The 26,650-nt window shown below is 33.6% G+C and overlaps 1 protein-coding gene and 1 pseudogene across 2 annotated transcripts; both read right to left on the reverse strand.

Annotated features, from left to right (window-relative positions):
- Window positions 1-523: 523 nt before the first annotated feature.
- LOC147472865 (putative amidase At4g34880) lies at window positions 524-5,626 on the reverse strand. Its single transcript, XM_086588125.1, is given in 8 exon segments — window positions 524-1,000; window positions 1,087-1,285; window positions 1,679-1,921; window positions 2,720-2,730; window positions 2,732-2,785; window positions 2,787-2,876; window positions 2,878-2,937; window positions 5,021-5,626. Coding segments are annotated over 8 exon segments (1,578 nt in total). The 5' UTR covers window positions 5,564-5,626; the 3' UTR covers window positions 524-622.
- A 630-nt stretch (window positions 5,627-6,256) lies between these two features.
- Window positions 6,257-26,546, reverse strand: LOC147472866 (putative amidase At4g34880; annotated as a pseudogene). Its single transcript, XR_015210655.1, has 5 exons — window positions 25,648-26,546; window positions 25,324-25,538; window positions 14,392-14,634; window positions 7,371-7,566; window positions 6,257-6,644 (listed from the first exon to the last, which is right to left on the reverse strand). The product of XR_015210655.1 is annotated as a putative amidase At4g34880 (transcript).
- Between the last annotated feature and the right edge of the window lie 104 nt (window positions 26,547-26,650).

Raw genomic sequence — 26,650 nt, forward strand, 5'->3', positions numbered from 1 at the left:
TGATCCAGTTTCCCGATAAGAATTGGATTCTACAAGTCTATCACATCTGTTTCCCAATCCATATCCAATTCTGTTTCCAAACTTATCCGGAAACAGTTTAAGAAAAATGGTCTACCAAAAAGAAGATAAGGGATCAAAGAGAGCCCAAGCCCAAGCCCAAGTTCACCTCTTGTTTTATCCAAAAAAAACACAACAATTACCATCCTCTCCGATGCGATGCATATTTGCGCTTCACTCATAGTCCTACGATGCGATGCATATTTGCGCGTGTACACGTGGTTGGACTTCGTTGAACTTGGACATATGGAGCCAAATGCCCATTTACTACCCAAGCCAAGTTTTACAGAGTTCCACTTAACTCACCTGGTATATTAGACCATGATGCTTGTGGTTCTTTAATGGTGTCTAAGGGGTGCCATTTACTTTATTTCTATATTTCTATAGTTCAGGTTCATGTGGTGAAATCTTGTGATTTTTTATACATACATTTACCTAAATTAGATATCGAGCTACTTCTCCAATAAAACAGCAGATTTATTCAGGCCGTTATAATAAAATAAACTCTGAAGATATTACAGAGATTTTACATTACAGAAAAGTCAGAAAGGCACTTGAGCTAGCTTTAAATTGTAAGTTTGTAATCGTAAGGCTTGAAGGAAGGAGGTTTCCTGATCTTTGTTGCCTGCTCAAAAGAATAAGCAATCTCTATCAACTTAGGTTCTGAACCTTTTAGTCCTCCAAAATTGATACCAAATGGCACCCCTTTCGTATCGTATCCGGCCGGAACGTTAATTCCTGGAAATCCTCCAATGGCAAGAACTGGGGCAATATCAGCACCAGGAGTCACTAATGCATCCAACTTATTCTCCTTCATCAACTTCACCAATCCATCTTCTGACAGTTTCTTCAAATTCTTCAAAACCTGCTTTTCCACGTCCCCAAACCCATTTGTCGTCTCAGATATTAAAAATATCTCCTGACCAAATTCATCAATCATTCCCTGAATACAAGCGATATGTTGTCAGTCCAGTGATTTTATAGTTGCTTGAATCTGAGCCTACAAGTTAAAGCATGTGTTGGTCTTACCAAGTCTGAGACTTTGTCATTGAAGGCTATTATATCTGCCAATGATCTCACTGGAGAAGTTACCAGCTCCTCTAAATAAGCATTTATGTATAGCTTGAACTCTGTCACCAAAGCTAAAGCTTCACCACTCACAGTTGAATTCAGGATAATGTCTACATTGCTTATATTCAGATTGTCTACCAGAATTGCACCTGCTTGCCTTTGGGAACAGTAAAGTTATACCATATATCAAATTAGATAGATCAAAGCCAACAAATTTATTTTTGAATTTGCAATTGGCAAGAAAAAAATTATATGAATCTGTGATTTCATTTTCCTAGTAACTTAGAAGATCACACTCTAAGATTTTGTGTTCAAAAGAGTCGCATTCGCATCCCCAGCTGAGTGCTACGCTTTTCGTCTAAGGAACTTATTAAGGGACTTATAGGACCACTTCAAGGGGAATGTCTAGTTACATTCATTTGCAGGAAATAACCTAATTCATGCTTAAAATCCAAATCTAAATAAAACTAGTAATATGCAACACTATGTTATCTAGCAAAATTCTTAGTTCATGTGAGCGGTAACTCCCTAACTGAAGATCAAATTGTACCTTAGAGTGTTGAAATGGTTCTCAAAAGCTTGACTAAGAGCTGATTCACCAATGAAACTGAAGAAGGGATTCCTCACTATGCCCAGTCTCTTCCCTTGGATCCCGTCTAACTTGAGAAATTGTTGGTAACCTCCATGAGGAATAAACTTCGAAGCTTTTCTTGTTGCTTTGGCATCTTTTGGATCAAAGCCCACAATCGCATCCAGCACATAAACTGCATCTGTTACTGTCCTGCAGATTGGCCTGCCATCCCAGTTCTTACTTTAGTCCAAAAAAACCATTTCTGACGAAACAAATGGCAAACCTGAACGTAGGGGGATTTACTAAGCATCAAGATTTTTATGAAATCCTAATTTTTCTTGAAAATCCTGTTATGATCTTCCAATATTATTTTCTTAACGTTATTTTATCCCATGAAGTTTGATTAAAATTCAAACCCTTGCAAACCTGAACGTAGGGAGATTTACTAAGCATATACGCTAAAGCTTGTAAACGGCTTCTGCTTCATATTAAAACCAATCACATCGGGTGTGTTTGTTAAATTTTAACTCATGGAAAGGAAATAAAATAGGTGGTCCACTATGGAATAGAATGAAATGGAATGGAAAGGAAATAATTTTAAATGGTATGTGTTTGGTAAACTGGGAAAAAGAAAGTAAAAACTAGAGAAAGAAATAATCATGTTTGTTTGCAAAAACTATGGAAATGAATAATTGTATTGTTGGGTCATAGGTGTGTTAGTAGTAAGTCCCTAGCTATCTATTTTTTTTCCTTTCCTTTCCACAAAATTTTCGGGAGTTAGCTAAGGACACAAAACCTTTTCCATTTCCATGATTTTGTTTTCATATGGAAAAATTCATTTCTTTTCCATTAGTAAACAAACGCCTTAAAAACTATGTAAAATGTGAACCACTCTTATTTTCCTTTCCTTTCCTTTCCTTTCCATAGTGTTTCCATCATAACAAACACACTCTTTATAACACATTAACACACATAGTTCCACTGTTAGACCGCTAATCTTTGCAAAATCAAATGACATACCCAATGGTGTCCCTGTCTAGGAGAGATTGGGATCACGCCAGATCGGCTTGTGAGTCCAACAGTAGGGCTTTATACCCACAAATGAATTAGAACTGGAAGGGCATAGTATTGATCCATCTGTTTCTCCCCCTAATGACACGGACACCATATTTGCGACCCACCGAAATGGCGGATCCATCTTTGGAACCACATGGATCCGCCGATAGAACATAAGGATTCTGCAAAGTTCCCAAAGAAAAACATTGCCTCTATAAATGTTTGATTAGCTAAATGCAGGGCCCAAAATATCGCCGAGATATCCGATATCTCGCCGATATATCTCGGTAAATTGGTACACCGATATCGATTTTTTCGAGATATATCCACCGAATATTGAACCCCTTTTTTCCCGAGATATATCGGAATTTCCGATATGAAAGTTTATATCGCCGAGATAATCGATATTTCCGAGATAATCGATATATATCGGTTGACTTTTTGACCAATTGTTAATAATTTAATATTGAAATTTCCGAAATATCCTATATATCCGAGATATATCGGCGAGAGATCCGAGATATCCGAGATATATCGGTGAGATATCCGATATTTTAGAAACTTTGGACTGGTCACCGATATATCTGATATATCCGATATATCTCGGTTTTTGGGTACACCGATATATTAACCGATATCGAAATTTTGGGCCTTGGCTAAATGTGTTATGCGACCACTGAAATCTCGACATATGTCGTTGACGACTAAAATTTCGACATAAAAATGCGAACTCGTTATTTTCGCACTCCATATTGCAATCAACTTGTTTTTTTATGGGTTTTGAGACCATAAGAAAGAATCTAACCTTTCCAAGGCCACAGAGCAGTCCAACCATTGGGTATATCAAACGACCGAAAATGAGCCCACTCACTAAGACTAGATTTCCCCAATATAATAGCTCCTGCATTTCTCAACTTCTCCACAACACCCGCATCTCGAGGCACAACCGAACCCAACAATGCGAACGACCCGGCACTGGTATTGAGTTTATCTTTCGTACCAATGATATCTTTGATCAAAATCGGTATGCCATGTAACCCAAATGAACTCGGATGTACCATATCCTTTCTTTCCTTATCAGCCTTATCAGCTTGATATAGTGCATCCGGATTCACTTCAATCACGCCGTGAACGAGTGAGTTAAGTTTGTGAATCTCGTCTAGGTAGAACTCAACCAGTTGTCTTGAGTTGAGTTTCTTTTGTTTAAATTGGTTGTGGATTTCAGTTATGGTTGCTTCTTTGATTGAGAAAACATTATTTGTCACTTTGGGCCCTGTTTGATTTAGTATTAGAAATGTTGATGAAAGGAATAGAAAACTTAGGATCGAGTAAGGGAACGCCATCTCACCGATTTAATGAGTGGCCTTTTGTTTTTGGTCGAAACGATCTACACAGTATACATGCAATGCAAGTATGCAACAACATACACAGTCCAGAAAGAGATTTTTCGATAATTACAGTGTTTGGACTTTGGTCAACTGGTACAGTGATCGAGACGATAGACATACAAATGGAGACAAATACAAACGGGCAACCAAAACAGTACGTGGCGGGTACATGCTCGCTCAAACTCGGTTTTAGGAATTAGGACTTGTTCACAACTTAATTTAGATTTCTTTTTTGAGTAAACCGCATTAAACACATAATTACCAAGAATTAGGTTGTTTCATTATTACAAGGAAAGCTCCCCTAAACTAATAATCAACTTCCGATTGCGAAAATCGAGCTCAGTCCCGTAGTTATGTGTTTTGCTACCCGAAATGACGACCTATGATATCTCGGCATATATCGACATTTTGAAGGAAACATTAGGTCATTAGCTGCTGCACATTGATGCTCACCTCCCTGCTCTAGTAACTGCTGATTTATTTCGTTGTTTACAGGCCTTGGTTAATTTTTTTGTTAATATATTTCATCCTAACAGTCATAATTTTATTTTATTTTGAAATTATCACTCTGAAGAGTTTACTGTTTACCTCGCAACAGTGTAGATGAAGCCATATATACTTAAGCCGGGGACTAAGTCCTCCGTGTCAGTAAATTGCACTGACATTTTATTTTGAGGTTGAGGCTCAAGTGTATAGGAGGTTTAATCTGTTTATAACTGTGAAATGGGTCTCTTCAAAGTAATGTCTTTACAAGTTTAGAGAACTTTTAGTTTTTTTTTAACCATTTGAAGAACATGGAAGACAAAATCCACTTTATTTTTATTTTTAATTTTATTAGAAATAATGGTATCCATAAGCTTGTGAATTGTAAGTTTACCTTTCCTTGGCTACCTCTAGCACTCCAACCATTAGGTGCATTTAATGACCGGAAACCAGCCCACTCGTTAAGATTAGTTTTTCCAAGTATTATAGCTCCTGCTTTTCGTAACTTCTTCACGACACCTGCATCCTGAGGTACAATCGATCCAAGCAAGGCAAATGACCCTGCTGTGGTATTAAGTTTGTCTTTGGTAGAAATGTTGTCCTTGAGCAGAATCGGTATTCCATGTAACCTACTCAAAGACCCGCGTAACTCTGCCTGTCTCTCCTTGTCAGCCTTATGAGCTTGATAAAGCGCATCAGGGTTCACTTCAATTATGCCGTTAACGATTGAGTTGAGTTTGTGAATCTCGTCAAGGTAGAACTTAACGAGTTGTTTTGAAGTGAGTTTGTTGTGTTTGAATTGGTTTTGTATTTCACTTGTGGTTGCTTCTTTGATTGAGAACTTATGAGTGTCTGTGGCACTTAGCGTTGTTTGACTCAATGTTAGTAATGTGGATGAAAGAATGAGAAAGCTGAGGATAGGGTGAGGGAATGCCATGGTACCTTAGCTCAAATGGCGATTTAATGAGTGAAATTGATGTGTTTAAATACATCATTGAAGTCAGGGGCGGATCTATGAGTGGTAACTGTTCACCCAAAAAAAAAGTCTAAAAAAAAAAATAGTAGTGAGAATTATTGTAGTAGCCCTCCTTACTGGTTGAATCCTGCATCCGCCCCTGATTGAAGTTTTCAACAGGAACACATATAAGGTTGACTGTAACGGACAAAAAATGTTTAAAATGTTTAAAAGTGTTTGATCTGGACATTTCATGGAGACAAACTACCTACTTTACAAGAAGCGTCCGAATTTTTCTTCCATGTCAAGGCCAAATGACTATTTGCACAATCATGACAACATCACGACCCGTTGAAAATTGTTAGCGATAGGCGATGTGCGCATCTCAGAAAGTTGTACTAATTTGTTTGGTGCTAAGTGCTAACTCTGTTACTCTGGTAAGTGTACCACATTTGTTGTTATACCTCATCGGCCTAGTCTTATCTGAAATCAGCCATTCCCTTGTTTGATGTGTACGGAATACATGGAGTTGTTTCGGATTGCCCTGCTAAGTTATAGAGATAGATACCATATTCTATTCGATGCACCAAGACGGCTTGGGAAAATTTGTGGTGTTTAGAGTACATGACAATATGACATACTATCGAACCTTTTTATTTTCGTTAAGGACATACTAGTTCAAACTTCAAACTAGTACTTTATGATTTTAAGGTTTAAAAGAAGGAGGTTTCCTGACATTTGTTGCCTGTTCAAAAGCATAAGCAATCTCGATTAACTTGGGTTCTGAACCCTTTAGCCCTCCAAAACAGATACCAAACGGCACTCCTTTCTTATCAAATCCGGCTGGAACGCTAATTCCTGGAAATCCACCTATGGCGAGAACAAAAGAAATATCATATCCAGGAGTCACCACTGCATCTAACTTCTTCTTCCTCATCAACTTCTCTAACCCTTCTCTGGAGAATTTCTCAAAAATCTTCCGAAATTGTTTTTCCACGTTCGCTGTCCCATTTATCATCTGAGCTGCTAAAAAATTGGCTTGACCATATTCATTAATCATTTCCTGAGGATAAATTTTTTTATTGATCATTAGACCATTAGTATTTGATAGTCTCGTAATGTAAGGATTTTCATATAGACCACCACTGATTTTAACAAGAGCATCACACACTAACTACAGGCACAAACGGGTCCTAGAATTAAAACGGAAATCTACTAAAATAGTTTATTAACAATCAAAACACAATTTTTCTTTTATGAAATTTTTTAATATTCAAAATCAAATAAGAAAGATTTATAAAACTTATCATTAATTGAAGATACTCATTGATTTTATTTTATTTTTAAATTGATTGAATTATAAATTTTATCAAAGTTTGAAGAACCCCAACATGAAAACAAATAAATCTCATAATAATTTACAAATCAAATCTATAATCTTTTCTCCACATTATTACAATTGAAAGCAGAGCAAAACATTTAATGAAATTATTCAATCGCGTATTTGAATATGTCTATTCATTCAATTTTATGGAATATGATTAAAATTTTGAATTTTGTCAACATTGAAAAAGCACATTCATTCAATGGAGCCTAAGATAAAACCAAACAAATCAAAATTAATCAATTTTTTTTATATAAAAATAAAATAAAAATCTTAAGTGGTGCCCCATTTGGTCTCAGGATCTGTTTGGTTTTGTTTTGGGTATGGACAGCCCTTGGTAAAATAAGTGGTGCATTTATGAAAACCCTATTCTAATCTAAATCTTGTGAACTCAACTGATCTTACCAACTTTGAAAACTTGTTATTGAATGCTATTAAATCTGCCAATGATCTCACTGGAGAAGCCACAAGCTCTTTTAGGTAAGCATCAATGGAAGACTTGAACTCTAGGAGCAGTGCCACTCGTTCACCATCACTAACATTCGAAATAATGTCCGTGTTGCTTAATTTCACATTGTCTACTAGAACTGCACCTCCTTTTCTAGAGTTATACAATAGGATAAAAACATTATGAATCAGTATTTCAGAATTATAATTATATACTAAACAAATAGTAGTTTATTTTTATTTTATGGTAAAAATAGTCACTTAATTGGCATAGTATACAACGTACTATACATGTTTTTGCACTTTGGATACTATACAATTTTCTAGGCACTAAACTACATTGTACTATCAAAAAAAATTCAGGTTGCGACCTGGGCAAATATTCTGGCCAAAATCTGCTGACGTGGCCAAATTTGGAGGTTTTATAATCCTACGTGGAGACATGTCATTTTATTTATTATAAAAAACGTGTGTTGACATTTGCCACACAAGCTGAATAGCCAACAAGCATTTCCCGCATTTTCCCTCTCCAACTTTTCCCTCTCTTTTGATTAGCGCCCAAAAATTGGAGATTTCATCAGAAACCCTAATTGACCAAAATTTGTTGTCTTTAAGATTAAATTGCCTAATTCACACAAACCATAACCTATATAAAACACTAATCCATAGGAATCTAGTCCAGATTAAAATAAGTTAATGTTTTTTATTCTTAAGTTAATGTTTTTTATATTGTTTTTTGTCATATTGTTGTCGGCTATTATACATGAATATTATACTATGATTGTTGTTATATTATTGATATATTGTTGCTAAATTACTGCAGTGGAAACAGTTGTAATTAATCTCCATCATGGGGGTTCATTTGTTACTAGTCCAGACCTTCATTACCTTGGTGGTAGGATAGAGTGCTTGGACAATATTGATCCAGATAGGTTTGGATATTTTGATTTAAAATCAATGGTGGAGGAGTTGGGGTATTATAATGTGAGTAAAATGCACTATGGTCAAGCCAGCAGTAAGGGTTATATGTTAATTTTTGATGATACTAGTATTATGAAAATGCTGCAAGAAGCTAGGGCTGGGAATAGAATTGAGGTATACATTGAACATGATGTTGAGGTGGATTCAAGTGAACAAAATGTTGTGCATGATATTGAAGTAGTTGAGTTAGAGAATGGAGAAGACATTGAGATACAAACTCAGTTACAGAGTGATAAGGTTTGTATTTCAGATGATAATGAGTCAGATGAGGAAGATTTTAGGTTTGAGGATTTGCCTGAATTGTCTGATAATGATGAGGAGCTTATTGAAGTTAGGAAAATGATAGAAGAAAGGAAAAAACGAAAAAGACTTGAAAGAATGAAATCAATTTGGGATGATGGTGATCATGAACCTGAAGTGAATGGTACTGGAGCTGAGCAAGCAATGAATGCTGAAGGTGATGATGATGTTGAAGCAATGAACACTAGTACTGGTGGTCTTTAGCTGCAGCAGTGGATGGGCTTTATGTTGATGAAGGCAACAATGTGTTTATTAGTGATGATGAAGTTGACCATGGGGATGTTGATAGTGACTATATAGATTCAAGTGATTATGAAAGTCCAGATACTGATGAGGATGATGGTATTAGAAAAACCAAGAAGTTTAGGTACCCTAGTTTTGATCCCAAGACTGATGTATTTCATGTGCAACCAAGACTAGGGATGGTGTTTGCATCCCCTAATTAGCTCAAGGATTGTTTGAAGGATTTTGCAATTGCTCATGGGTACCAACTTTGGTTGAAGTTAAACAACCGTAAAGAATCCTTGCATTATGTCTTTGAGGATTGCCCATTTAGACTATATGCTAGTTGGATGACAAGCAAGAGAAGCTTCCCGATAAAGTCCTATATAGAAGAACATAAGTGTTCAAGGATATTTGATGTCAGTTTGTTAACTGTAAAATGGATTGCTAGGATATATGGAGAGAAGATCTTGAAGTATTCTAAAATGAAATTGAAGGATTTGAAAGAGCATATTATGCACAAGTTTAAGCTTGATGTGACATTGTGTCGATGTAAGCAGAGCTAAAGCATAAAGTTCTAGATGCAGTGGAAAATAGGTTGGCTGGTGTATATGCAAAGTTGTGGGACTACCAATTTGAACTAAGAAGGAGTAATCCTGGGAGTACTATTGAGATAGAATTATTTCATCCTACACCTAATGAACCTGCAGTGTTCAAATGCGCATGTATATAGGGTTTGCTGCACTTATAAATGCATGGAAGAGTGGTTGCAGACCAATTATTGGAGTTGATGGATGTTTCTTGAAGGGGTACTGCAAGGGGGAGCTACTGGCAGCCATTGGTAGAGATGCAAACAATCAAATGTTCCCAATAGCATGGGCAGTTGTAGAAGTGGAAAACTCAGATAGTTGGATGTGGTTTTGGATTTGCTGATGCAAGACTTGGGTTATAGTGAGGGTCAGGGTCTTGGGTTGACTATTATTAGTGACCAGCAAAAGGGTCTTGTACAAGTGATAAAAGACTATTTGCCTTTTGCTGAGCACAGAAATTGTGCCAGACATGTATATGCCAATTTCAAGAAGACATTCCCTGGTTTACAGTATAAGTTTCTGTTTTGGAAGGCTAGCAAATGTGGGACTCCTCAAGAGTTTGAACAAAACATGGATGAAATGAAAAAGTATTCTGAGGATGCATATCACCACTACATGGTGAAGCAAAACCCAAGACAGTGGTCAAGAGCTTTTTTTAGCATGTTTCCTTGTTCGGATTCTGTTGACAACAACATATACGAGACATTTAACTCAACAATAGTGGAAGCAAGGGAAAAGAACATCATAGAAATGCTTGAGGATATCAGATTGCAAGTAATGGCTAGAATGCAAAAGAAGATTGCAGCAATGGCTAACTGGAAGACTGCCTTTTGTCCTATTATAATGCAAAAGTTAGAAAAAAAAAATAAAGAAGATCATAGGTTTTGGGCTGCACATTACAATGGAAGCAACTCATTTGAGGCCAAGAAGAACAAATATGAGGCCTTTACTGTGGATGCAACTGCTATGAGATGCAGCTGTAGAATGTGGGAACTGAATGGCATCCCATGTCCACATGCCATTTCAGTTATGTATTATCTCAACATTGATCCATTGCAGCATGTATCTAGTTGGTATAGTGTGGCAGAGTACAAGAAGATATATAGTCATGTGTTCTGACCTTTGAATGGTCAAAACATGTGGCATAGGACAAAAAGGCACGCTATTTTGCCTCCCATAGCAAAGGAGGATGCTGTGGCACCCAAGAAGAATAGAAGGAAGGAAGGAGCAGCGGGAAACTTGGAAGAGTGACGAAGACAAGGCTTCTTACCAACTATGCAGGAAGGGTAGGAAAATGCATTGTTCTAGATGCAATAGTGAGGAACACAACATAAGGTCATGCAAGTCTACGTAACCCACCACTTAGAAAGAAACAAGTGAGTATGCATTTGTCTTTTACTTTTATAAGTTATTTTTACAAGTGGTTTTGATTGTATTTAAATATGTTAATATAATATTAGGTGAGGAAGAAGAAAGGAAAAGTGAATAATGTCCCAAAATGAGGATGCAACTAATGAAGGGCCAACTAATGTAACAGTGAGAATGTCGATGTGAAGGTAGGTGACAAAAGGCAGAGGTACAAGGGGTAGAGGTCAAAGAGGGAGAGGAAGAAGGGAACCAGTCCACATAGGCTTTGGAGTATACACTAGTCCCGAAGGAGAAACTTACATCAATGTGAGTCTTCTAATATATTTAATGTATTTTTCATTTATTATATTTTGTGCATTATCTTATTCATAGTGTATTATGTGTAGATCTTTCAAGATTGACACCCTTGAATTCAAATGAACCATCTCCAAGTAATGAAGGGCCAAGTACTTTAAATGAGGATGAGAGTGCAACTAATCAACAACCAAGTACAAGGGGTAGAGGTACAAGGGGTAAAGGTACAAGGGCTAGGGGTGAAAGAGGAAGAGGAAGAGGAAGAGGGAAGCAATGAGCCAATTCTTGTTCCACTTGGTGTAAAAAACATAATACTATTGATAGAGAAGTTTGACATCAATGTGAGTGTTTTAGTTTAGTTTTTTTCAATAAATTAGTTTGAGTGCATTGGCTTATTCATTGTGCATGGTATTGTGTAGACTGCTTCAAGATTAGCTTTGTTCCACTTGCACCAAGAGTAACTGTGTCAATGGGTGATGGAGTACACATATTACCTCAACCGGAAGAAAATATTTTCATGTAAGTTATTACTTTAAGTTTTTATTCATTTAAGTGTCCGCAATTTAAAATTTAGTTTAGTTTATGTCTTTATTCTTTAGCTTAGTTTGGTAAGTTTTTATTAATTATGCTTTATTTCTTATATAGCCACCACAAGAAAGGAGAGTTGTACAAAGGAAGACTTCAAGTGCAAGTGATCAAGTTGGAAGTAGTCAAGGGTCAAATAATACACCACTTGGAACTTCGGGAATCAAAATCTTGCAAAGAGTACAACATAAGGCATCCCATGAATTATTTGGTAAAATTGATCTAGCTCATTTTGGTGTTTTAAGAGTGTATTAATGGTTTCAAACTTGTTGCTTTAATGAACAAGTGTCACGTTTTGTATGTTTCTCTCAAACATGGTCATGCAAAGAACAAGTGTCATATTTTGAATGTAAGAAAACAGTTTTTTTTTTTTGTCAAAGAGAATGCTTTAATGAACATATTGAAAACTGATTTGACTAATGTCTTGTAAATAGTGTTATAGTTTTAATTTTGAACTTTATAGTTGGTGATAATTAATGGTGCTTGGTATGCAATCTATAAAACCATCCTAGAGGGGTAGAGGCTGTATGCAATAGGTTTAGATTCGAAAAAACAATGCCCAAGGGTCAAATGATCCATGTTGAGGGTAAGGGAGAACCCAAAACTTTTGAAAGAGCATTGGTTGCAGTTTGGGACCTCATCAAAACAAAGGAGGGGAAGAGAGTGTTCATGGAGGTTGTTTATGAGAATGATGTCATTAATTTGAAGCCTTGTGATGACCGTGGGAAGGGTGTGCATCATTGAGAAATTGTTGGAAGAGGGAGAGTCAAGTCGACCTAGAGAACCAAGTCCAGAAGTTCCACCTCGATTGAACATAAGCTCGAGAAATCGCCAAGGTTACCGGCCCGGCCCGGCAGATAAATGAAGCGGCAGTGAGGGAATCGGACCAACACCATCCAAGCAAAGAAGTTCAAGAGGTTATCACAGGTTTTCTTTGCTTCTTTGCGCAGCTTATCCCAGGTTTTGTATGAAGTCCAAGAAGTTTAAGAAGTCTAAGTCTAAGAAGTGAACCGATGTTTGATGTGTTGTTTGATGTGTTGAAGTGTTGAAGTGAACTCCGATGTTAGGTTTATCTAGGCGTGTCTTGTGTCTTGTTCTTGTTTCTATGTTTTGATGTTTTTTTAGCTTGGTTGTCTTGTTCTATGTTAAATTATCAAGTCATGATGTAGTGTAGTGATGTTTAATGTTTGCTTTTGCTATGTTAAATTATCAAATGCATTTTTCATTACATACATACAGTGCAGAAACTGGAGAACTCTACAATTTCATTCCATTTTCATTTTCATTCAACTCATTACATTATAAAAACCATGTTACAGAACATTACAGAAACACAGAAACCAGATAACTCTACAACTTCATTCCATTTTCATTTTCATTCAACTCATTACATTACAAAAACCATGTTACAGAACATTACAGAAACACAGAAACCAGAGATTCAACTCATTACATTACAAAAACCATGTTACAGAACATTACAGAAACCAGAGAACTCTATAATTTCATTCCATTTTCATTCAACTCATTACATTACAAAAACCATGTTACAGAAACACAATGCACTTCACTTATTAACCAAACAAATACTTGTAAAGCAAGAATACAATGACCAAAATCAAACAAGTTTTCTTCATCTTATAATTCTGGCATTCCAAAGCTGTCACCTTTTTCTTCAACTCTGTTCTCTTATTCTTCTCAGAGTGAACAATTACATTCAATTTTCCTTGCAACTCCACCTTTTTCATGTTAGCTTCCTCCAAACTTTCTTTCAATTCGTCAATCTCTTTGTACAAATCAATGAACCTTTGCTTTGTTGATTTTGGAACTTTGTCCTCCCAATCAAAGTAGCCACAATCGTGAGTTTTGTAATTTGTACAACCAAAAAATCTTCTTCCCAAATTTCCAACAGTCTTTGACATTACCAAAGGAGATGACTCTCCACAAAAGCATGAATAATTCGAATTGATAGAGGTGGACGACATTTTGAACTATTCAAATTGAGAGTTAGGGTTTCAAATTGAGAGTTAGGGTTTTCAAATTGAGGAAGAAGGTTAAACTTGCAATTGAGAGTTAGTGTTTCAAGTTTTCAAATTGAGGTACCAGGTCACGTGTATTTCAAAAAATGCCACATGTCTAGATGGCGGACCGTGGCATAGGCGATAACCACATCGGTAAAAAATTGACCGGAAATACTTTCAAGTCGCAAAGTGATAATTTTTTTATAGTACAATGTAGTTTAGTGCCTAGAAAATTGTATAGTATCCAAAGTGCAAAAACATGTATAGTACATTGTATACTATGCCAATAAAGTGAAAAATAGTAGTTTATCATGTTATATGGAAGCTTTCCTTCCTCTTATGTGGAGGTGTGTATTTTTTTTTATTTTTGTTGATAAGTCTATTTTAAATGAGTTCAGTAACTCTTTGATGCTGACGGAATTCAAGCCCTAGGCCTCTGGTCATCACCTAAAAATTTTACCGACTTTGCTAATAATGCCTATGTCTTGGGTTTTATAGGATTTTTTCACTTTTTGCACTTGAAAAAAGAACCGATTTAAAATGTGGTGTGGAAATACAATACCGTATGTGTTCTGTTTTGGTCTTTATGGCAATCTCGTGCGCTAAGTTGTTTCGTACCTTAGCGTGTTGAAATGGTGTTTGAAAGCTTGTGTGACAACAGTACCCGTAACAGAATTAAAGAAAGGATCCCTCGTTATGCTCAATCTCTTCCCCTTAAGCCCATCTGGCTTGAGAAATTGTTTTTAGCCTCCATGTGGAATGAATTTCGAAGCTTTTCTAGTTGCATTGGCATCCCTACCATCAAACCCTACGATTGCATCCAATACATAAACTGCATCAGCTACCGTTCTGCACATAGGCCTGGAACCAAATTCTTTGTTAAAAGTGATATTTCCAAAATGCCCAAACCATTCCAAGTTTCAACTGTTGGATCAATCCAAAATCAATATTGGATTTTGAACAAGAACCGATTTGCCAAATTACACGCACCACTTTTTATTACTACTCACGAAAACAACAAAACATATCATGAGACAACAAATACACCAACGCATTTTATTGGCATAATGTCATTGGTTCAAGTTAATTTTTGCCATATCCACTGAAAACCCTAGATGGATTGTGCACGACGCCTACCGTAGTACCGCCTGTAGTGTATGGGAAGAGTTAAGACAGTTAGACAAGAGCATATGCAACCCACAATTTTGAACTGGGGGTGTATAAAGCTTCTGTAAGTATTTTGGGGGTGCGAAATTGCAAATCCTTATGGTCTGGAGATTTTTCTAGGTAATTTAAATACGGCAATGTGCCCTATTGCGTCATGTAGGTAGGGGTGATTTTGGATCGGATAAAAGGATTTCAGAAAATTTTCTAATCTTTATATATATATTATAGCTCTACCCTCTTCAATTGAGAAAGCGTTTTTAGAGTGTCCACGTGTCATGGCTAATTAAGAAAAAATAGGAGATAAAATAGGAAACATATATTTATCTTTATCTTTAGATATATACTAGATTTTGGACCCGGGCATACGCCCGGGATCTATTAAATATTTTGTGTGCTGAAAAGGCTTTACAAAATGTCTCACACAAATTTTCGAATTAGAATATATTTTTATTGAAAATAAACCGGAATACGTTAATAAGCAGTGATTATGGTGCATAAATACTTGAAAACTAAGGGATCAAATTGAGATAGTCTTTTCACTTTGTGGTTTAGGATATTAATCCATAATTTTCAAATAGAATTATCTTAAATTCGATCTAACTTGTGTAATAGTTTTCTTAAATTTATGGTTATTTAGCGGCAAATTTTCGAATCGATTATATTTTTATTGAAAATAAACCGAAATACATTAATAAGCAAATTGATTATGGTACATAAGTACTTGGAAACTAAGGGATCAAATTGAGATAGCCTCTTCACTTTGTGGTTTAGGATATTAATCCGTAATTTCCAAATAAAATTATCTTAAACTCGATCTAGCTTGTATAATAGTTTTTTTTTTTATATTTATGGTGATTTAGCGGCAAATTTTTTAATTAGAATATATTTTTATTGAAAATAAACCGAAATACGTTAATGAGCAGCGATTATGGTGCATAAGTACTTGGAAACTAAGGGATCAAATTGAAATAGCCTCTTCACTTTGTGGTTTAGGATATTAATCCGTATTTTTCAAATGAAATTATTTTAAATTTGATCTAGCTTGTATAATAGTTTTATTAGATTTCTGGTGATTTAGCGGTAAATCATCACCGCTTAGCTTACATACTAATGTGTACAAATCACTAAAATAGATTGATTGTTTCCATATCCTCAAAGAATACACTATTTCCACTTGAAAAGATTTATCACATGAACGCGTCCTACGAACGGGTGTCGTTATACTAAATTATTCTAAAAAATATTAGTAACTATGCATAGCTATGAGATATAAAAATTATATTAATTACTCATTTAAATTTCTTGCACCACTCTCTATAAAAAGGAAGCATCAAACCTTGATAAAACTCATCGACTTCTTTTTATTGTTAGGTTTAACAATATAAGTTTGATTGAAGTTTTGTGAGAATGCCCAATGTAGTGAAGATAATACTGAAACTACTTGAATAGCAAGGCATTCCCAATCACAATAAAAGAATTATGATAAACACTACTTAAAATGCAAAATTATATTTGTCGAGACATTTATTCCCCCTACATATAATACAAATATGTTTTAGGGTTATTAGTTCAATGCATTTGCATCAAGTTTCTGATTTTCCATTAATTATTATTTGAGGTTAGGTTAATGTAGTACGTTGCATCCAGTTTCCAAATTCTTATTAATTATTCTTTGAGGTTAGTTCGATGTAGTTGCATCAAGTTTCTGATTTCCCGTTAATTATTATTTGAGGTTAGTTCAGTGCAATTGCATCCACTTTATGATTTCCCGTTAGTTATTCATTACTGTTAATTCAGTACAGTTGCATCCAGTTTTCGATGTTTCGTTAATTAGTATTTGAAATCAATTCATTGCATTTACATCCAGGTTCCAATCTCCTGTTAATTACTCTTTGAGGTTAGTTCAATATATCTGCATCCAGTTTCTGATTTCCCGTTAATTATTTTTCTAGGTTAGTTCGATAGTTTACAATTTCTATACAGTTTGCATACATGTAAAAGTCTGTTTTAATAAACTCACTTTCGTTTTGGGTTCCTAATTACTCGTAATTACTCATGTGAGAAGGCTAAAAAAGCGGACATTTATGCTTTGAGGTCAGTGCAATGCATTCTGATTTCCAGTTAACTATTTTTTTAGGTTATTTTAATGCATTTGTATCCAATTTCTGATTTCCCGTTAGTTAATCTATGATTTTAGTTTAATGCAGTTGCAGTTGCATCCAGTTTTTGGTTTTCCGTTAATTATTCTTTGAGGTTAGTTCAATGCATTTGCATCCAATTTCCGATTTTATGTTAATTGTTCTTTGAGGTTAGTTCAATGCATTTGCATCAAGTTTTTTATTTCCCGTTAATTATTTTTTGAGGTTAGTTCAATGCAGTTACATCAAATTTATAATTTCCCGTTAATTATTCATTTAGGTTAGTTCAGTGCAGTTTCATCCATTTTTCAATGTTTCGTTAATTAGTCTTTGAGATTAGTTCATTGCATTTGGATCCAGTTTCCGATTTTCCGTTAATAACTCTTTAAAGTTAGTTCAATACATCTGCATCTAGTTTATGATTATTTATGCTTTAAGGTTAGTTCGATGCAATTATATCCGGTTTCTGATTTCCCGTTAATTATTCTTTAAGATTATTTCAATGCATTTGCATTTAGTTTCCGATTTCCCACCAATTATTCTATGAGGTTAGTTCAATGCAGGTTGCATTCGGTTTTAATTTTCATTAATTATTTTTTGAGTTTAGTTCAATGCATTTGCATCCAGTTTCCGGTTTCCCATTAATTATTATTTGAGATTTGTTTAATGTATTTGCATACCGTTTCCGATTTTCAGTTAAATATTTTTCAAATATTTGCATCCAATTTCTAATTTCCCATTAGTTATTATCTGACGTTAGTTTAATGCAACTACATCCAGTTTCCGATTTATAGTTAATTACTTTTTGAGTTTAGTTTATTGCAATTGCATAAAGGTTCCGATTTTTCGTTAATTATTCTTTGAGGTCCGTTATGTATTTAAATCCAATTTCCAATTTTCTTTTAATTATATATCCAATGTGGTGTGTAATACCAACTTCTACTGATCCATCTGTATTGTCCTTGCAAACATGACATAAAAAGTAAATTATAATTGATTACTATCTGGGATCATCGAAGATTATCCAGTTCCCGATTTTCCATTAATTATTCTTTAAATTATGCATGACTCACTATGTGAAATCTTTAAAGATTATCTACGAACGGGTGTTGTTATATTAATTATTCTGAAAAATATTTACAAATATGCAGAACTATTATATATTAATATTATATTGATCACTCAACCAAATTTCTTATAACGTGAAAACCCCACTCTCCATTAAAAAAAAATAACTCACTTTTGATAAAACCATTCACCTTTATTTTGTTGTTTAATAATAGAAGTTTGATTGAAGTTTTGTGAGATTGCCTAATAAGGTAAAGTTCATATATATTGAAACTACTTGAATATCAAGGAGTTCCCAATCATATGAAAAAAGATAAAATAAACACCATTTTAAATGCAAAACTATACTTATCGAGACATTCCCACAACATATAACCCAACTATGTTTTGAGATTAGTTCAATGCATTTGCATCCTGTTTCTGATTTTCCATTATTTATATTTTGAGGTTAGTTCAATGCAGTTGCATTCAATTTTCAATTCCCGTTATTTATTTTTTGAGATCAGTTCAATGCAGTTGCATCAAGTTTCTGATTTCTCGTTAATTATTCTTTTCGATTAGTTCAATACATTTGCATCCAATTTCCAATTTCTTGTTAATTGTTCTTTGAGGTCAGTTTGATGCATTTGCATCCAGTTTCTAATTTTCCGTTAATTATTCTGTGAGATTAGTTTAATGCATTTGCATCTAGTTTCCGATTTCTCGTTTATTATTTGATAAAGTTGCATTTGCATCTAGTTTCCGATTTCCCATTAATTATTATTTGAGGTTAGTTCAATGAATTTGCATCCAGTTTCCGATTTTCCGTTAATTATTTATTGAGGTTAGTTCAATGCATTTGCATCCGTTTTTTGATTTCCCGTTAATTATTCTTTAAGATTAGTTTCACGCATTTGCATCATGTTTCCAATTTATAATTTTTTTTTTTTAGGTTAGTTCAATGCAATTGCATCAAGTTTTCGATTTCTCGTTAATTTAATCTTTGAGGGTTAGCTCAATACATTTGCATTTTCCGATTTTCCGACAATTATTTTTTATGTTAGTTTAATGTATTTGCATCCAAGTTTTGATTTTCCGTTAATTATTCTTTGAGGTTAGTTTAATGCAGTTGTATCCATATTCCCATTTTCTATTAATTACTTTTTAAGATTAGTTTAATGCTTGCATTTGCATCCAGTTTCCGATTTCTCGTTAAATATTATTTGAGGTTAGTTCGATGCATTTGCATTCAGTTTTCAGTTCCTCATTAATTGTTTTTTTAAACTATAGTTTCATTCAGTATTATATATTTTTTAAAATATTTGTCATTATTGCTTTCCCGTTATTTTATTTATTTTTTCATTTTCTATTATATATTTTGTGATGTTATTTTTTGTATAATTGTTTTTAACTATGTTTTGAGGCCGTGTTAAGGATATATTCGAAATAAGTCGGTGTTTTATCATAGACACTGAAATTGTATGATTTGTAATAAAGAATTAGTTTCTACAAATCACATATTTTTTAGCAATTTTTTTTCTTTGATCAAATATATAAGAATTAGAACACTAAAAGTGTTTGATTCATAATAGGAAATTACCTTTTATTAATCACCTATTTTTTAACAATTTTTTTTATTTGATCAAATATATAAGAATTATAAATACACTCAAACTCTCCAAATATAAGAATTAGAAATACACTCAAACTCTCCAAAGAGATTCCATGTACGTGGGATTGTAGGGTATTATAAAAGACTATTTTTAATATTATAGTGCCACATAGAAGAGAGAAAAAACTAACTCTCATATTAGAGTGCCACATAGGAGAGAGAAAATCCTCCATTAGAGGTATCTGCTTTAGTATATAGATAGTAGATTATAGTTATACCCTCATAGAGACTCCAGTTCTTTCTAAACTCTATTACTAAATATAAAAAAGTATGATATAAATAAGGAAACAATCCCATCTCGAGTTTCATGGACTAGCTGTCCAACTTTTTCTAAATATTATAGCTAATTACGAAAAAACAATCTCATCTAAAGTTTCATGTACAGAATCTCCAACTTTTCCTAAACAATATAGTTAATTACGAAAAAAAAATAAGAGACAAAAAATTAAATTGCTAAAAACAATAATTTCCACCAAAAATGATTTTCCTAAAACCCTTTCGATTTGCTGCGTCATCCATTGTATGATTTATATATTTATTCAGTTAAGGATTCAAAAAATCACAATTACGGCCACAATAATTACGACATATTCTAATTCCTTAGATATATATTATAGTTATACCCTCACCAATCTATTTTTTGAACACTTTGCTAGGGACTCAATTTTTTCTAAACTCTATTACTACTTATAAAAAGTAGGATATAAATAAGAAAACAATCTCATCTAAAGTTTCAGAGAGTCTTTAACTTTTCCTAAACACTATAACTAATTAGGAAAAAATAATCTCACCCGTTTCATAGTCTCCAACTTTTCCTAAACAATATAGCTAATTACGAAAAAAAATATGAGACAAAAAACTAAATTGCTAAAAACAATAGTTTCCACCGAAAACGATTTTCCTAAACCCTTTCGATTTGATGCGTCATCCACAATAGAATTTAAACATTTATTCATAGTTAAGGATTCCAAAAATCACAATAATTATGACATATTCCAATTAAATTTATAAATTTATCTATATATAAGTAATTCTCTAAAAAGTAACTACTTAAGTTAACTTAAAATAAGAACGTACGTAAAATTTCACCTACAAAATGAATTCAAACCTAATTTTTTGTGGTTATGAAACACTCACTATAATTATTATCTTCCCAAAATTTCAGTTCATTTGGGAAAATAATTCGGCTGAATAACGAGATTCAGTTAAAGTGAACGTTGGGCTTAAATAAATTATATACCAAACCAAAACAAATTACATGTGGAAAATTAAATTATACAAAAAATAACATCACAAAATATATAATAGAAAATGAAAAAAAAAATAATGGAAAAACAATAATGACAAATATTTTAAAACATATATAATACTGAATGAAACTAACGTCAAAGAACAATTAATGGAGAACCAAAAACTTGATGCAAATGCATCGAACTAACCTCAAATAATATTTAACGAGAAATCAGAAACTTGATGCAAATTCAAGCATTAAACTAATTTTAAAAAATAATTAATAGAAAATTGGAATATAGATACAACTGTATTAAACTAACCTCAAAGAATAATTAACGGGAAATCAAAACTTAGAAGCAAATACATCAAACTAATATCAAAAAATAATTGTCGGGAAATCAGAAACTGGATGCAAATGCATTGAACTAACCCTCAAAGATTAAATTAACGGAAAATCGAAAACTGGATGCAACTGCATTGAACTAACCTCAAAGAAAAATTAATTATAAATTGGAAACATGATACAAATGCATAGAACTAATCTTAAAGAATAATTAACGGAAAATCAGAAACCGGATGCAATTGCACTGAACTAATCTTAAAAAATAAATTGGATGCAAATGCATTGAATTAACCTCAAGAAATACTTAACGGGAAATTGGAAACTGGATACAAATTCATTGAATTAACCACAAATAATAATTAACATGAAATCGGAAACTAGATGCAAATGCAACCTTATCAAATAATAAACAAGAAATCGGAAACTATATGCAAATGTACTAAACTAATCTCACAGAATAATTAATCAGAAATCAGAAACTGGATGCAAATGCATTGAAGTTATCTCAAAGAACAATTAACATGAAATTGAAAATTGGATGCAAATGTATTGAACTAACCGCAAATAATAATTAACGAGAAATCGGAAACTAGATGCAACCGCATTGAACGTACTAACCTAAAAAAAATAACGAGAATCGGAAATTGGATTCAACTGCATTGAACTAACCTCAAAATATAAATAACGGAAAATCAGAAACTAGATGCAAATGCATTGAACTAACCTCAAAACATAGTTGGATTATATGTTGTGTTTTGCATTTAAAATTTTGTTTATCTTATCTCTTTCTGTATGATTGGTAAGTCCTATTCAAATAGCTTCAATATATACGAACTTCGCCTTATTAGGCAATCCCACAAAACTTCAATCAAACTTCTATTATTAAACAACCAAATGAAGTTGAAGGCTTTTATCAAATGTGAGTTTTTTTTATTGAGAGTGAGGTTTTCACATTATAAGAAATTTAGATGAGTGATTAATATAATATTAATATATAATAGTTCTGCATATTTGCAAATATTTTTTAGAATAATTAATATAACAACACCCGTTCGTAGATAATCTTTGCAGATTTCACATAGTAAGTAATGCATAATTTAAAGAATAATTAACGGGAAATCGGAAACTGGATAATCTTTGATGATCCAATATAGTAAATCAAACATAATTTATTTTTTATGTCATGTTTGCAAGGACACTACAGATGGATCAATAGAAATTTGTATTACACACCACATTAGATAATTAAAAAGAAATCGAAAACTATATTCAAATACATAACTAAGCTAAAAAGTAATTAACGGAAATCGAAAATTTTTATGCAAATGCAATAAACTAAACTCAAAAAGTAATTAACTAGAAATCAAAAACCTGGATACAATTGCATTAAACTAACGCCGATAATAACTAACGGAAAATTAGAAATTTGATGCAAATCCTTGAAAAATATTTAATGAGAAATCTTAAACGGTATGCAAATATATTAAACAATCCTCAAATAATAATTAATGGGAAACCAAAACTGGATGCAAATGCATTGAATTAAACTCAAAAAATAATTAATGTAAAATCAAAACCGAATGTAACTGCATTGAACTAACCTCAAAAAATAATTGGTGGAAAATCGAAACTAAATGCAAATATGCATTGAAATAACCTCAAAGAATAGTTAACGGGAAATCAGAAACATGATGTAATTGCATCGAACTAACCTCAAGAAATAATTAATGGAAAATCGGAAACTGGATGCAAATTCATTAAACTAACCTCAAACAATAATTAACTGGAAATCGGGAACTAGATATAAATGCAATCTTATCAAATAATAAACGAAAATCGAAACCGGATGCAAATGCATTAAACTAATCTCACGTATAATTAATCGAAATCGAAACCGGATGCAAATACATTGAACTTATCTCAAAGAACAATTAACATGAAATTGAAAATTGGATGCAAATGTATTGAACTAACCACAAATAATAATTAATGAGAAATCGGAAGCTGGATGCAACTGCATTGAACTAACCTCAAAAATTAAATAACGGAATTGGAAATTGGATACAACCGCATTCAACTAACCTCAAAATATAAATAACGGAAAATCAAAAAACTGGATCGCGATGTATTGAACAAACCTCAAAGAGTAATTAACTAAGATTGGAACATTGATGCAAATGCATTGAACTAATCTCAAAGACTAATTAACTAAACATCAAAAACCGGATGCAAAACTGCTTCAATTAACCTTAATGAATAACTAACGAAAATTATAAAGTGTATGCAATTGCGAACTAATCTCAAATAATAATTAACGAGAAATCGGAAATTTGATGCAACTGCATTGAACTAACCTCAAAGAATAATTAATAAGAAATTGAAAACTGAGTGCAATGTACTACATTGAACTAACCTCAAAGAATAATTAATGAAAAATCATAAACTTGATGCAAATGCATTGAACTTATAACCCTAAAACATGTTTGTATTATATGTAGGGGGAATAAATGTCTCGACAAATATAGTTTTGCATTTTAAGTAGTGTTTATCATAATTTTGTTATTATGATTAAGAATGTCATGTTATTCAAGTAGCTTCAATATTATCTTCGTCACATTGAGAATTCTCACAAAACTTCAATCAAACTTCTATTATTAAATCTAACAACAAAAGAAGTCGATGAGTTTTATCAAGGTTTGATGTTTCCTTTTATAGAGAGTGGTGCAAGAAATTTGAATGACCGATTAATATAATTTTCATATCTCATAGCTACGATAGTTCTAATATTTTTTTACAAAATAATTTAATATAACGGCACCGCTAAGTAGGGCCGGTTCGAAAAGCTAGTTTTTTGATGGCAATATCCTTTCCAAATCTAATTTCTTCTTTTCCAATTGGAAAATCGAAAATTTTCATAAATTTTGGAATTGGCAAAATTCAAAAATAAATCGAAAATTTGAATTATATAATCAATTCTAGATAACCATTTTTTATCCAGTTAATACATTTATTTTGCAATCATTTTGAAATGTATTAATTCATTAAACAATTTAGATCTTTTAACACGTTCATTCCGCGGCAGAGTCGCAAGCAAGCGAAAAATCGATTGAACAAGCCCGTCGACTAAGTGTTAGCAAAGTGGTCGCCTGTTCGATAATAAGAGCATCGTCAAGAATTTGAATGGAGTATCGCCAGATGTTTCTTGGTCTTCTGTTGGAATTTTGCAAGAGATACATCATCTCAAAACTAGTTTCAGGTTTACGTAAAATTGTCTTTTTTTGTCCTAGAGAGTCGATCAAACATGCCCATCTTATGGCAAAGATCGGCGTCTAATCTGTCGATAGTATGTAATGTACCCAAGTTCCTACCAAGTGAAAACTTGGGTTCTATGATGTCCATCATGTCCAGTATGAACTTTTGCTCTTAGTTAATGGAATGGAAAGTTTGTGCAAAAAAAAAAAAAAAAAACACGTTCATTCCGTAAGTTTTTTCTTCATGTTAATGTATTAATTTAGTAAATAAGAAGTTAAGAGAAAAAGAAACATATACTAAAATAACAATATTGATTTCTTGAAATTGTAAGAGAGACAATATTCTACTTCTCTAGGGTTTTTATTTGGTTTATAAACTATCTGTAGTTTTAATTTAGTAACTATATAAAATAGACAACTATATGTTAAAAATTCATAAATTAATCGGAAATCGGATCGGATCGGATTTTGAAAACATATCCAATTCCGATCTAATAATTTTTCGAAAAAATTGGATATCGAAATTTCAGATATTGAAACACAAATATCATTGCCAAATTCGAAAAAATATCAGATCGGAATTCGGAAAATTCGAGTTTTCGAGTACATCTAGGAGTACAGGACACATGCTACAGAAAGAGCCCTCTGGTTCCTGAGATTAGAAAAGATGTTTAGTTCAACTGTTCAAGTACGACGTACCCAACAGAGTCTTGTCTAGGAGAGATTGCGATCACGCCAGATCTGCTAGTAAGTCCAATTGTAGGCTTGATTCCCACTACTGAATTAGAATCGGAAGGGCACAGAATCGATCCATCTGTTTCTGTTCCCAATGACACCGCCGCCATATTTGCTGCCACTGAAATGGCAGACCCACTGCTTGAGCCACATCGGTCAGCTGATAGAACATAGGGATTCTGCAAAGCCACCAGAAGAGAAAAATTATACAAATAGACAAAAAAATTAGTGTTTCACACACAAGCGAGCGCGCAGACACAAAAATGTTCATAGTAAAGTGCGAGTTACCCGTCCTTGGCCACTTCTACCACACCAACCATTACGTGCACCACCTGATCGAAAATGAGCCCACTCACTAAGACTAGCTTTCCCTAGTATAATAGCCCCAGCTTTCCTCAGTTTCATCACAACACCGGCATCTCGAGGCACAATCGATCCCAACAACGCAAACGACCCAGCTGTTGTATTGAGTTTGTCTTTAGTTGCAATGTTGTCCTTAAGCAGAATGGGAATACCATGTAACCAATTCAAAGTCCCAGAGGCCTTAACTTTCCTCTCTTTATCAGCCTTATCTGCAAGGAATTGCACATCAGGATTCACTTCAATCACACCGCGAAGGAGTGAGTTGAGTTTACGAATTTGGCCAAGGTAGAACTCGACTAATTGTCTAGAAGTGAGTTTTTCGTCTTTGAACTAGATTTGGATGTCACGAATGGTAGCTTCTTTGATCCTAAAATGATGAGTACTTGTGACCGTGGCACTTAGTATCAATAATGATGTTGAAAGAAAAAGAAAATTGGAACTCGAGTAAGAGAAAGCCATTGTTGGTTTTTTTTGTTCGATTAAGTGCGACTAGTGAAACTATGGAAGCATGGTTGAATAAAAAGCAGCAACAAGATTTGGTGATTGATCCAAGAGACCAATTACTGGAGCTAGCTAGTAGCCAGTACAAACTGTGTCTGGACGTCTGGTTTATGCATTTTTACCTTAAACTAGTGGGAACGCACGAGCCTTTTCTGAGTAACGTGGCGCATCACTATATGTGGTGGTCTTATCCTTTCCAAAAGAAAAAATTACCAATTATCACTTGCCATGGACCAGCAATTATGTTCACAAATTTCGCACTTCATTCTGCACTGTGTTCATGAGATCGTAGATAAAAAAATATCCAAAAAGGAATATGGCAATGTCTAGTGTCTTCTTTGGTCATCTTTTTGCATGTGGCTGTAACAAGAATGTCATCTAATTTATCGAAAAAGAGAAAAAAGAAACGAAACCGAAAAAGGTTTCA

This window comes from Coptis chinensis, unplaced genomic scaffold (genome assembly GCF_015680905.1).
Source record: "Coptis chinensis isolate HL-2020 unplaced genomic scaffold, ASM1568090v1 utg662_pilon_pilon, whole genome shotgun sequence".
In the NCBI taxonomy this organism is placed as follows: domain Eukaryota; kingdom Viridiplantae; phylum Streptophyta; class Magnoliopsida; order Ranunculales; family Ranunculaceae; genus Coptis; species Coptis chinensis.